The following is a 13,269-nucleotide window of genomic DNA, read 5'->3' on the forward strand; positions in this document are numbered from 1 at the left end:
CAATCCCAACCCCAGCCCTCATCCCCAGCCCTATTTTTCTATGTTGATGATCCTCCTTTCCTCAGCCTCCCAAGCCTCTGGGATAACAGGATGTGCCACAGGGCCTGTCTGAGGTCTTCCTTTCTGGCAAACCTATTCCTACAGTTTGAACTCAGGGATGGAAAATGCACCCTGCTTGACCTTTTTGTGTAAGTAATATTAAAATGAACATTATCTAAGCAAAATTTTAATGACATTCTCCATACATTTACTGAAGGCCTCGCAAGAGGTCCAAAATATGTGGAAGCAGGAGGAGGCTGCAGGTTAGAAAGATTAAGAAGAGCTCATCTGAAGCCACCCTGCAGTGCCAGTGGGGTGTCGTCCACATGGACACCTCAGTGCCTGAAATAAAGGAAAGTAGAAACTCAGGGAGGAGAAGGGAATTGCCAGAGGGGATTAGGACAGGCTGGGGCTTCTTGAAAGCAATGTGCAGAGGTGGCTGAAAATTTGAAGGAAGTGAAGGGGGGGCGGTCATCTCAACAGAGGAGCCAATGGTAGAATGGTTCTCTCTAGAAAACTTACCCTTTATGAAGGACTGAGCTGACATTGACATGCAGGAGCCTGAGGAGCTACCAGAGGCAAGAGAAGATGGAATTGATTCCTTCTGTGTCCTTGTTGGAGGGTGGTTTTTGGCCTCCCAGCCAAGTCCTTACCGAGTACAAAAGACAACTCCTGGGCCCTGTAGACACATTAAGGGGAGATGGCCCCAGTCCCAAAAAGAATATCAAGACTAAGAAGCAAGATTCCAGGCTTGGGTTCAGGGCTTTTTGAGAAGCAGAATGGGGGCCTTGACTGCAATTAAGAGGTATTTAAGGCAGATGTTCCTCAGAGCGTAATAGGCACTGAGCCCCAAATTGGGGTTCCTCTGTGCTGGCGGACCTCTCCCTCCCTGCAGGCTCCCGAGAGAACCCCAAATTGACATATCCCCACTGCATCCTTGTAGAATGTACCACCATTTTGTTGTGGGCCAATCACTCAGAAAACACCCTCAGTCTGAATTCTGCCCAAATTGGAGAGTCTTTATGTAGCCAGCTGGTGACTGCTCCCTGCAGGACCTGTCTCTGCCAGGAACAGTGCCGGGTCCGAGTTCTCTGGGGTTTATAAGGGGGAAAGAACCATATCCTCGAAATGTAGGTGCAGACAAGCAAGCAGGACACAGAAGCTACAGTTAGCAGTCAGCCAGCCAATGCATATAACCACATCCTTCTTCTGAACACAACTAGTACAGAAACAATTTCTACTTAAAATAAGTTATATGACTAGGGTTAAATCTAGGTCACTATGGCGGAACTTCAAAATGGAGTCACTGGAGCTAAGTTCTTTTAAGTACTATTTCTTTTTTTCAACATTTGTTTAGATGTCAACGGACCTTTATTTTACTCATTTATTTATATGCAGTGCTGGGAGTCAAACCCAGTGCCTCACCCATGCCAGGCAAGGGCTCTACCGCTGAGCCCCAGCCCCTTAAGTATGGCCAGGATACCTTAACATTACTTATCCTGTTATCCTACCTTGTCTTATCTATTAATATCCTACATGTTATAGGGTGCTTACTGAGCCGAGCCATGATCTAAGTTGGGCTATAACAATTTAAGAAAATCAGCCACGAACTGTGTTAGGACACCTGTCCTCATCTCATCCCTCCTGAAGTTTGGAGTCCTATAAGGTCTTGCCATAGATCAGTGTGGGAGGCCAACCTTACACGTGACTGACTTACACTCCCCCGCTGGGTGCTGAGGCTCTGTCACAGAAATGTGGCACCCTTCTTGGGTGCGAGGGTCGGTGTCCTCTGCATGGGTGTGTCTTGCTACAGCCCTGTGGGTGAAGCTACGCTCACCTGTTCCTTTGTAATAGAACCCCTTGCCCTGTTTAGGATAGAATCTTCCATGGAAGTGCCTTGTGTGTGTCCCCTTCTCTTACTGTGCCCTTGGGTGTGGCCTACCCAGGTGTCAGTCAACCTGCTGACAGTGGACATCATGAAGATAGACTCAGCCCCCTGAGACCTGACCCTTGCCTCATTTGAATAGCTTCTCCTCAATAAAAGGGGTCAGCACGTGCTCTTGCTCTCTCTCTTTCTGCTGACCCTTAAGGTCAGAGGAGCCATCACAGTGACCCCAAAGTGTCTCTTGTGTGGTTATTTCGTGCAGCCCAGTTAGCCCAGTTTAACTAGAGTGACCCCCGAGCCTTTTAGTCACGAGAACAGAAACCCGGCGGATCAGTGTCGGGGAACGAGGGCCAGGGAGGCCCTGTGGGTTTGGTGATTGCCTGTGAGCTTTGAGGAAATCCTGACCAGGGCATAGTGGACTAGAAGACAGACTAAGGGGCAGCGTGGCTGCAGGGACAACCATGTGGACATTTCTTCTTTCTTCTTCTTCTTCTCCTTTTTTTTTTTTTTTTTTTTTTGACAGAAGGGATTGAAGTCAGGTGCACTTACCCACTGAGCCACATCCCCAGACCTTTTAATTTTTGTTTATTTTGAGACAGGGTCTCACTAAGTTGCTTAGGGCTTCACTAAGGCTGGCTTTGAACTCCTGATCCTCTTGCCTCAGTCTCCCAAGTCTTTGGGATCACAGGGCCTGTGCCACTATACCAGGTCATGTGGACATTTCCGTTGGGCTTCTGTCTCAAAATTCAAAAGCCATAAAAAAAAAAAATTCAAAAGCCATAAAAGAAAAATGTAAATTGACTATTTTTTTCTTTTATATCGATGACAAGCTAGGTGTGGTAGAGCACGTCTGTGATCCCAGTGGCTCAGGAGGCTGAGGCAGGAAGATCACGAGTTCAAAGTCAGCCTCAACAAAAGCACTGAGCAACTCAGTGAGACCTGTCCCTAAATATAATACAAAATAGGATAGGGATGTGGCTCAGTGGTCGAGTGCCCCTGAGTTCAATCCCTGGTATGTCCCCACCCAAAGAAAAAAATCCATGGCAAAAAAAGAAAATAGAACACATGGGCAGATAATAAAAAATATAATAAGTAAGTAACACATTGATAAAAAATATTATTTTGCACATAGAAAAAGAATGTAACTTTCTAATATGTGAATAGATCCTAGATGGGTGTGGTATAACATACCTCTAAGCCCAGAGACTCTAGAGATTGAGGCAGGAAGATCATAGGTCTGAGGCCAGCCTCAACAACTTAGTGAGGCTCTAAGCAATTTAGTGTCTGAAAAAGGGGAAGGACAGGGAATGTGTCTCAGTGGTGAAGTGCCTCTGGTTTCATTCTCCACTACCAAACAAACAAAAAACAAAACAAAAAAAAAGCACCTATGGGGCTGGGGCTGGGGCTCAGTGGTAGCGCACTCACCTGGCATGTGTGAGGCACTGGGTTCGATTCTCAGCACCCCGTATAAATAAATAAAATAAAGATCTATCAATAATTTTTAAAAAGCACCTAGAGATAATAATAAACGACAAAATGCACGTTAGGAAAAATAAAATGGGCAAAGGCCAAGCATGGAAAGTTCACAGGAAAGAAGAAGAGATTCTAAAGCAGATATATAAAATTAAATAAAAACTCCACTGAAAGGCAAATTTTCCCCTCAGGAATTGGCAATTTTCCAAAAATGTGATATCGTGCCTGCTGGTGAGACCGGGGCAACATGCACCGCTTCTCAATTTTCACTGTGCCCTTGGAGTCGGTGTCCTGCAACAGAAATTCCCAAATCTCTAGCCTGGTGCTGCAGCGCTGAGGAGGTCACAGGCACCCAGAGGAAGCCTCCCTAACATCATGTGCTTCTGTTGCCATCTCTTGAGGTGATCTGGTCTGTGCACACATGGGACAATCACGGTAAACCTCACGGCTGATCATGAACCAGAAAGTGGAGTCCCTAGTTTGCAAAGAGAGATATTCCATTCCAACGACCTGCACCCTCATGCCTACAATCCCGCACACCCCCTTGTCAGGAAAACCAAATCAGTGAGCAGAAGGCAGCCTGATGCACACAGAACTAAACAGGAATCATGGGATGGGGGAAGCCCACAGAGTCCCAGTCATACCAGTATATTTGCGAATATGCTATACAGCCATGTGTCTATATTTCTATCTTGGGAATTGTCTTTTACCTTTTTAGAGGTACTGAGGTCCAAACCCAAGGGCCTCACTCATGCTGGGCAAGCACTCTACCACTTAGCTACATCATCCCCATCCGCACATTTTCTACGTACATTACAAAAGATAACGAATGGCATGAAACAAAGAAAGCCAGGCAAAGCGGGACATGAAGTAGAATGCCCACGACGGGCGGGGGCAGGTGGTGCACAGCACTGTAAAGTGGACATTATTCCTATTTTACAGATGAGAAGTGGCTTTCTCCGATGTACACTTAAGAGATTCCTATTCGCTCCTGTTTCCCACATAGCTTCAAAAGTAGCCTACTTAGATGCTGAGGGCCATTACCAAGTAGGAATGACGCATCGAAATTTCCTTGCCAGAGTACCCCATGTTAATTTCGCTGTTGACCTTGCATGTGTGTTTGAGAAAGGTGACCCTGCTCAACGACCAGGGTGGATCCAGGATTAGGGTGTGTCCTGCAGTTTGAGGAAGTATCCCGCTCCTTGGGTTTAGGGCGTTCCCAGTTTAAGACCTTGGGTTTTAGGGAAGTTCGATGTTGAGGATTATTGCTGCTGGAAATAGGGCGTTCCTGCTACCTGAGCTCCCGTTGAGCTCTCCTGAGATTCAGAGAGCATTTTGGGAAAAAAGCCTCGTGGAGTAGGTGAATTGGGTGGCAGCAGAACTGGGATTGCCCCAGAACGTGTGTGGAGGCCGGTGTGAGTTCGGGAATAAAGAGTTGCTGTTTGAATCTACAAAGCTGTGTGGTGGCTCGTGATTCTGTGCCCAGCCAAGACTGCGGCACTTAGAGAAGTGTCATCATCACCCCCACTATACAGTTAAAAAACGAAGACACCGGGTGCAGCGGCACAAGCCTGTAATCCCAGCAACTAGGGAGGCTGAGGCAGAAAGGTTTGCAAGTTCAGTCCAGCATCAGCAACTTAGCAGGACCCTGTCTCAAAATAAAAAAAATAAAAAGGGCTGGGGATGTGGCTCAGTGGTACAGTACCCTCAGGTCAATCCCCCCTGTAAAAAAAGAAAAAGAGAACAAAAAACATGAAGACACCCCACCCCATGTAATTAAAAGAAGCTTGGGTTCAAATTGTGTGACCTTGCTGCATATTACCTGTGTGACATTGGTCAATTGTTTAGGCTCTCTGAGCTAAGTTCTCAGCCTAAGACAGTGCTGCCTGCTAGAGATACATGAGCCACGTGTGTAATATTAAATTATCGAGGCGGCACGTTCTCTGTGTTCAATTTAGTATGATTTTATTTTTTGGATGTTGTCAGGAATTACAGAAATATATTCATTTTTTTTTGGGGGGGGGTGGTACTGGGGATGGAACCCAGGGCCTTGTGCATTCTAGACAAGCACACTACCACTGAGCTACATCCCCAGCCCTACAGCAATATATTCACAAATACCTAATTATTACATTCAACAAATAACATCACAACACAAGTACCTCAGTGGACTTTAATTTTATGTGGTGCTGAGGGTCGAACCCAGCCCCCCCCGCCCCCCCCGCATGCCAGGCCAGCGGGCTACCCCTTGAGCCACATCCCCAGCCTGAAACCAAGCACCTTAGAACAGGCTTCATTTCACATATCTCAACTGCCCCCACCGTGACCCAGGTACCATTGAGTCTGGGTCTGCTGTCCTGTCCTAGCTGTGAAGCATAGGGTGTGCACAAGTAACCTACCTGTGAGCCAAATCTTCCTCAGATCAAGGCAGTATCTAAAAGCATGGATCAAAAGACTGGGGACATAGTAGTTTTGAAAGGAAAAAAAAAAAAAAAAAGAGGGGAGATCAAGTTTAGTATCTTAAAATAATATCTATTTACCTTGATAAATCCAAAACCTCCCTTGAACACCACACAGATGTAAAATCCACATTTGAACACTGTATTTTACACTCACAGCACCACTGAACTACAAGAAACCACCTTTCCAGGGCTCCATGTGGCCCGTGGTTGCCATTCAGCACTGGTCAGGAGAATGGAGGTGATGATAACAAAGGCGGGGACCAGGGTGGAGTGAAAGGAGCCAGACAGGGGCCTTGAGCAAAGAAACAAACACGCACCCCCCCACCAAAAAAAAAAAAAAAAAAAGCCTCGGTAATCAAGATGCATATTTCGATCGTCTTGATACATTGCACTAAAATATTATTTATCTCCATTACTGGAAAGTTTTTAGAGAGGCACTCCCTTAAAATGTTATCCTAGAGGACTTGGCTCTGCCTAAACTCGGCCCTGGACAATAACACCCACCTCACGGTGGAGCGGACTAAAAGATGCAGTACACAGAGAGCACTCAGTTTCTGTTGGCCCTGGCTGTTCCTCAGGCTTTCCGCCTGGCAGGGGGAAAATGACTGACTGAACTTCACTCCTACACCCATGATAGCCTCTTGCTTTTCTGCCATCAAACCAAAGAAACTGAAGAGCTGTAGGCAAAGAGAATGGGAAAGGCAAATGTCGACTCTGCCGCAGAGAGAAACTTTACCCCAGCCCTTCCCCAGAGCATCCCTACTCAGGTGTCCGGCCTTAGCCCCTACACAGCTAGTAGCCTCCTCCACGAGTCTTCTCCGGTTCATTCCCTGGTGCCCATCGCGTCCTCTCCCACGGCTTCCTTCCTCTACCAAGGTTAGCTGAGCACTCTCAACTGCTGGCGTTGACAGGACTAGTACCCGTGAGGGCCACGGCCCTCAAGGGCCTCCCTCATGTTTCGGTGGGGGAGATGAGGAATAGCTCCAAACGGCGGGCGAACGGTGTGCCTGCCGTAAGATAACAGGGTGCAATCAAACGTACAGGATGGATGCCGATTACATTTGAGTGTGGTGAGGAAGGGCCCTTCCTTAAGGAAGACGTCCTGGAGGAGGCGACACCCAAACGGATTTCTCCCTGCGATTAAGAAGCAACTCAGGGAGAACCTATCTCTAAATAAAATACAAAAATAGGTCTGGGGGGGTGTGGCTCACTGGTCGAGCGAGTGAACTCATTCAATTCCCGGTACTAAAGGTACAAAAAAAAAAAAAAAAAAAAAAAAAAAAAGAGCTGGGGATGTAGCCCAGCGACCGGGTGAGAACCAGGGGGAAAGGAAACAGCATTGATTTGAAACCGGTTCTGCAGCTGGGGGGAATCCCCTCCCTCTGCCCTGCGGGGCTCGCCCCACCGGAAAGAGCTTGCAGCCTTCCCCCTTGCAGAGAGGACCTCCGGACCGCCCTGACTCAGAAGAAGCCTCTCCAGACGGGTCAGGTCCAAAGCTAGTCTTCCTCTCCGCTGGCAAAGAACAAATTAAAACCATACAGTCAGGGCTGGGGTTGTGGCTCGCCTAGCACGCGCGAGGCCCTGGGTTTGATCCTCGGCACCACATAAAAAGAAAGAAATAAATAAAAAGAAATCATCAAGAATATCTCAAAGGACTGAAATTATAAAAACAACAATAACAAAACATACAGCCTGGGAGTCTTTTGCGAATGTCTCGCACCGGTGTCCCCGGGGAAAATTGGGCCCGCTCACACCCAACAACTCCTTCCGGCATTCAGCCCCCTCTGACCGCTCAGTCCCAGTCCCCCCCGCCGGGTTCTGTTTTTGTCAGTGGGTGGGCGCCAGAGAGGAAGTCGCGGGGTAGCCATGCCTCCCCGGGTAAGGGGCGGGGCATGCAAAGTAGGGGAGGACTCCACAGCCCCGGAATGCCGGAGCCGCGAAGGACTGTTAAAAATTCCTTGTTCCAGGTGAGGCCAATAGTGAAGCTGCACATGGGCCCAGTGGACCGCCGGGCGAGCCTGAAGGAGACAAGAGAAAAAGAGAGTGGGAGTAGGCGTGGCGGCGCTCACCGCGACTTGAAAGTGGGCGAGAGGAGGGTGGTGAGGGCGAGGGGCGAGTGGCATGGTATCGCTTCTCGGCCTTTTGGCTAAGATCAAGTGTAGTATCTGTTCTTATCAGTTTAATATCTGATACGTCCTCTATCCGAGGACAATATATTAAATGGATTTTTGGAGCAGGGAGTTGGAATAGGAGCTTGCTCCGTCCACTCCACGCATCGACCTGGTATTGCAGTACTTCCAGGAACGGTGCACCCCTCCCGGGGAACCTAACGTCTGGTTCAAATGTTAGACCTGAGGATCAAACTGGCTATGTGTTTCTTACCGGTTCCTTTTTATTTTCTTCCTCCTTTTTGGTTGTCTTGCTCTCAGGTGCTAGGGCGTGCGTCCCTGCCTTCTCTGAGGGGTTTTCATGTGTGCCTACTTTGGTATTTTTCTCCTCAGCCTTAGCAGGGCTATTAAAATCCTCGTGTCTCTCTTTTTTTTTCTTTTTTACATCTTAAAGACTTTAATGAAAACATTTTCTCACCAACTTTAAATAAAGATAATTTGCACTTTTTAATCTGATGCGGCAATGGTGTCAGGACTTAACTGCTTCCTGCTCCACAGGCTTTAAAGATGCCACTGCACTACTAACTCCCCAGTGCTCTTGAGGCAGGTGGAAGACATATTCTCTTCTGTTGGAAGTCCTTGTGGCAGCTTCAGGGGCTGGATTCTTATCAAATGTTTAACCACTTTCAGTTTTGCATTCACAGAAGGGATATTCTTGTGAACTTGAGGGGTATGTGCTTTTTCTAATCCAAGCATCTTTATTGTATCTTTTTCCCAGTATGGACGTCTTTTTGTACTTTTTATTCTGGTAACGATGCGTAGTTTATGAGGGTGCTGTGGATCCCCACCCTTATATTTTTCATGATCTGCTGGTGAAGGCTGAAATACTTTATCTGGAATTCTTGATTTGGTAAATTTGTGACGAATCCAATCTGTACCAAGGAGAGACTCCACACCTTTTGTCACACTCTGTGGCCTGCCTGGGGGCCTCTGAACTACTGAGCGTGAAATCCCTGCCATAAGCGTAGTGATTGTTCTCTTTAGCAGCAGTGCCTGCTAACAGCGCATCCTGAGGTGCCCCTCCTCCTGTCTCTTTTCCCTTACTCCAATCCAAAGGATTTCAGGAGGAATTGTCGTCCTTTCGGTCTCACTTACTTCTAGTCCTAGCGTTTCCACCCTGGACCCTGGCCAAAGTCACGGGCTATTCAACTCACTGGGAATTACACTAGATTGCGGTGACTTGAGTGACAACAAAGATGTCACCCAGTGCCCTCAGACGTTTTATTACTTCCAACGTTAAACAAAAGTTATATTCCTAATTCTTGTACAAGATGGTGAGGCTGCTTTGTCAAGATTGAAGTGGGGCTGTGGTGATAGATAGGTACAGGGACCACCCCAATGTGGGGTGAGATTGGATTCAACTCCAAGGATAAGTGGAGGTTTGCAGACAAACTGCAGAGGGGCGGGCTGGGTGCAGTGGATGGACAGTTACTAAGAGAAAACACCTGGGGTTGAGGGGGAGAGCAGGGACACATACTCCTAAATAGCAAGGTAGCCTTCCAAGGGTTTAGTCCTTCAAGAAATATTTAGTGGATAGCCACGCATGGCGACCCACACGTGTAATCCCAGTGACTCAGGAGGCTGAGGTAGAAGAATGGAAAGTTCGAGGCCAACCTCAGCAATTTAGCAAGAGCCTATGCAACTAAGCGAGACTCTCAAAATAAAAGAAAAAAAAAATTACTGAAGAGCTGCTATGTGCTCCTCCTACTGAGAAAGGAAACAACAACAGAACACAGGCTCCTCTTCTTTTTGCTGCTCCGGTATGGGACCCAAGGCCTTGCTCCTTTACGCAAGCGCCCCACCGCTGGGCTATATCCTCAGCCCGGGAGTCAGACTCTTCATTCCAGGCGGCAAGTTGTTCTCTCCTGAAATGGGGGTGAAAAGCTGCCATCCATGGGCACCCTGTAGATGAAAAGGGACTATTTGTGATCCTGCCTTCGAGGTTGAACAGATAACAAACATTGGGTTTGATTGGACACCAACAGCGCTTGGCTTCTCGGGAAGATGGTTCCCAAAGGGAACTGCCTCCCATCTAAGGAGGAAGGCTCCAGACCGGGGCTGTGGTGTTGGGTGTGGGCAAGGTGGAGGTGGGCACATGACTTGCGGGGAGAAGCCCACCAGCGTGCTGAGTCTGGGACAGGAATAGTCTCTGAGGGGATGGATATGTGGGGGAAGCACTACAGTAGGGAGGTGCGCAGGCAGAGTAAGGGTTTCAGGGACGGGCCTCTACCCAGATGGGTACCCTCCCAGGGGGCTGGACCAATCGGTGGGGTTGAAAACCGGTTCCTCGGTCCCTGGTCGCCCTGTGCTGTACACCTCTGGATCTTTGCCCAGGCTCTTTTGTCAAACCCCACTGCCCAGATTTCCCTATCACCTGAACGTGTCCTCCCCCCCCCCCGCCCCCGCTGGAAATCTGGACCTGTCTTCAACCTCTCCTGGGGGCCTTCCAGAAGGCCTTCTAGATTCCACCACCAGCCTCCTGTTCCCTTATGCCACTAGGTCTCCAACAAGTTCATCTCTCCAGGTCCCCCTCCTCATCTGATCCTGGTGTTCTAGCCCACTGGGGGAGGTGTCCGGTCGGGGTCCTGTGTGGGAAGCCATTCTCCCACGTGATTGGGCACCTCCCTGTTTGGGTGTGAGGCCTTCTGGCCAAACTGTGTCGGAGCTAATCCCCACCCTCTCCAGGTGCGAGAGCCTGTCCCTGTGGGGGTGTGACTGACCATTGACCCTGAGACCAATCACTGACCCTGACCTTGGAATGCTGCCCCCCTAGACCTTCATTGGATGGAATTTTCCCCTGAATTTCTTGTTCCCCAATAAAAGGCCACTCCCTGGCGTGCTCCCTCTCTCTCACTCCTGCTAGTCCTGAGTAAGCCTTGCTGCCCCACCGGGTGGTTCCAGGCGAGAGCCAGAGGGAGGGCCGTCTCGGACCTGGTCAAAGAAAAAGGTAATGGAGTCTTGTGTGTTTATTTTGATCTCACTAGTTAACTTCTATGCTAGGGACCTCTTGTATGAAACCAGCGTGCTGGTCGCGCGGTGGAGTCCTGGACCGGAGGAGGCCGCCAGAGTGGGGCAGGAACAGCGTCTGGCCCATCTCTACTCCCAGCACCAGGTGCAGGCCCTGGGCGAGTAGGGTGGCTGGGGATTAACAATGGTGTGGGTGTGTTCAGTTGGAAATGGGGGCGTGGCCGGGGTCCCCAAGTCAGGTGGGGGTGGCACCCGGACCCTAGCTCTGCGGTTCAGCCGTGTCTTCCCGGGCAAATCCATTGGCTCGGAAAAAAAGATGGGGAGGCTTATCACTCGGCCTCCTGTGTACTCTGAGGGCCTGCCCGCCCCTTAGTAGATTTCTCTACTGCTTGACACCTCCAGAAATGGCTGGCGAAGGATTGTCCATCCCCAGGACCCCTACTTGACAGTGAACACTCAGAGGGTAGGAGTCCTGTCACCTCTGGCTGTTGGGCCCTGAACCAGTGCGGTCAGCCCAGGACCCAAGAGGATCATAGTGATACCGAAAGCTCCGCCCTTGTCTCCGTTGCCAATTCAATGAGGACAAAGTTTTGAGAAAAAGGAAAAAGTTTTATTAATTTAGCTAGCAAAGGAGAAACACGGGGACTCTCATCCCCAGAGGCTATGACTGTCTCTGCCAGGGGGAACACTGGACTTTTTATAGAAGAATTCAAGGGCTGGGATCCAGAAATTATCTGTAGATATAATCAATTGGTGTCCATCGGGTGTCCTCGAGAAAGTTGTCGCTCCACTTTCCAGATTAGGAGCTTGTTGTTGTTGTAATTTTCTAGTTGAACATGGACACATTACCTTTGTTTTACTTCCTTATTTATTTATTTTATGTGGTGCTGAGGATCGAACCCAGTGCCCCACATGTGCAAGGCAAGTGCTCTAGCACTGAGCCACAACCTCAGCCCCTGTTTGTTTTTATTTTATTGTGGGCAGTGACACTGTTCCAGGAGGCAGTGAGGGCAGTGAAGTGAGCTTGGCCTGGAACAGGGCAAATGTTTTAGTCTTGTTGATAGACCCAGTCTGATTCCCTCTTAAAATTGGGAGCCATCGCGCCACAAAGACATGAAAGGCTAATTTCCGCTTTACTAGAAATGACTGCAAATTCTGAACTTGCTTGGAATGCCTGCCCGTGCCTGTGCCTTGAACTCACCCATGCCTGGTTCTCTCTGGCCAGATAGAAGCCCTCTCTAAAACTTTAGTGAGGCCTCATAAATCTTGGCCTTCCCTGGCCAGATAACGACCCTCTCTGAGGTTCTAATGACCTTCATAAATTCTGATGTTGGGGCTAGAAAAAATGTTAACTAACCTTTGTGTTATGCTCCTCAGAGTTTTGTTATCCGTAACCCCCCCCCCCCCCCCCCGCTTTGTGTAACTTTCTGGGCTATAAAGCTGGGCTGCAAGAAAGATGCAGTGCTGTCTTGTTCCCTTGGTTTTTGTTGGGAGAGGCAGCCCCGCGGGTGGAAATAATATGCTTGCTTTAATTTGATTTTAATTGGAGTCAGTGGTCTTTTCTTTTCATCCTGGTCTAACATTGTTTTCCCTATTGTTAGGGAAGGAAAGAGTTAAGCAGAAGAGGAAGAAAAGGAAGAAAAAGACAGACATGTCATTTTAAAAATAAGCCACGTAGCAGGGTGCGATGGAGCACGCCTGTAATCTCAGCGACTCGGGAGGCTGAGTCAGGAGAATTGCAAGTTGGGAGTCAGCCTCAGCAACTTAGCAAGATCCTGTCTAAAAATAAAAAAGGGATGGGGAGGGGGTTGGGGTTGTGGCTCAGTAGCAGAGCGCTCACTGGGTTCGATCCTTAGCACCACATAATGCCGGGTTTCTGTTCTCGTGACTAAAAGGCTCGGGGGTCACTCTAGTTAAACTGGGCTAACAGGGCTGCACGAAATAACCACACAAGAGACACAGTGACACTTTGGGGTCACTGTGACGGCTCCTCTGACCTTAAGGGTCAGCAGAAAGAGAGAGAGCAAGAGCACCGTGCTGACCCCTTTTATTGAGGGAAGCTATTCAAATAAGGCAAGGGGTCAGGTTTCAGGGGGCTGAGTATCTTCATGATGTCCACTGTCAGCAGGTTGACTGACACCTGGGTAGGCCACACCCAAGGGCACAGTAAGAGAAGGGGACACACACAAGGCACTTCCATGGAAGATTCTATCCTTAACAGGGCAAGGGGTTCTATTACAAAGGAACAGGTGAGCGTAGCTTCACCCATGGGGCT

At 48.8% G+C, this 13,269-nt stretch overlaps 1 protein-coding gene across 1 annotated transcript; it reads right to left on the reverse strand.

Moving 5' to 3' along the window:
- Positions 1 to 8,413: 8,413 nt before the first annotated feature.
- LOC308636093 (large ribosomal subunit protein uL30m-like) lies at positions 8,414 to 9,068 on the reverse strand. Its single transcript, XM_081271185.1, has one exon. It carries the CDS (start codon positions 8,985 to 8,987, stop codon positions 8,529 to 8,531), a length of 459 nt encoding a protein of 152 aa, XP_081127311.1. The 5' UTR covers positions 8,988 to 9,068; the 3' UTR covers positions 8,414 to 8,528.
- Positions 9,069 to 13,269: the final 4,201 nt, after the last annotated feature.

The sequence above is a fragment of the Spermophilus citellus genome (genome assembly GCF_964194105.1).
Source record: "Spermophilus citellus genome assembly, chromosome: 17".
Classification (NCBI taxonomy): domain Eukaryota; kingdom Metazoa; phylum Chordata; class Mammalia; order Rodentia; family Sciuridae; genus Spermophilus; species Spermophilus citellus.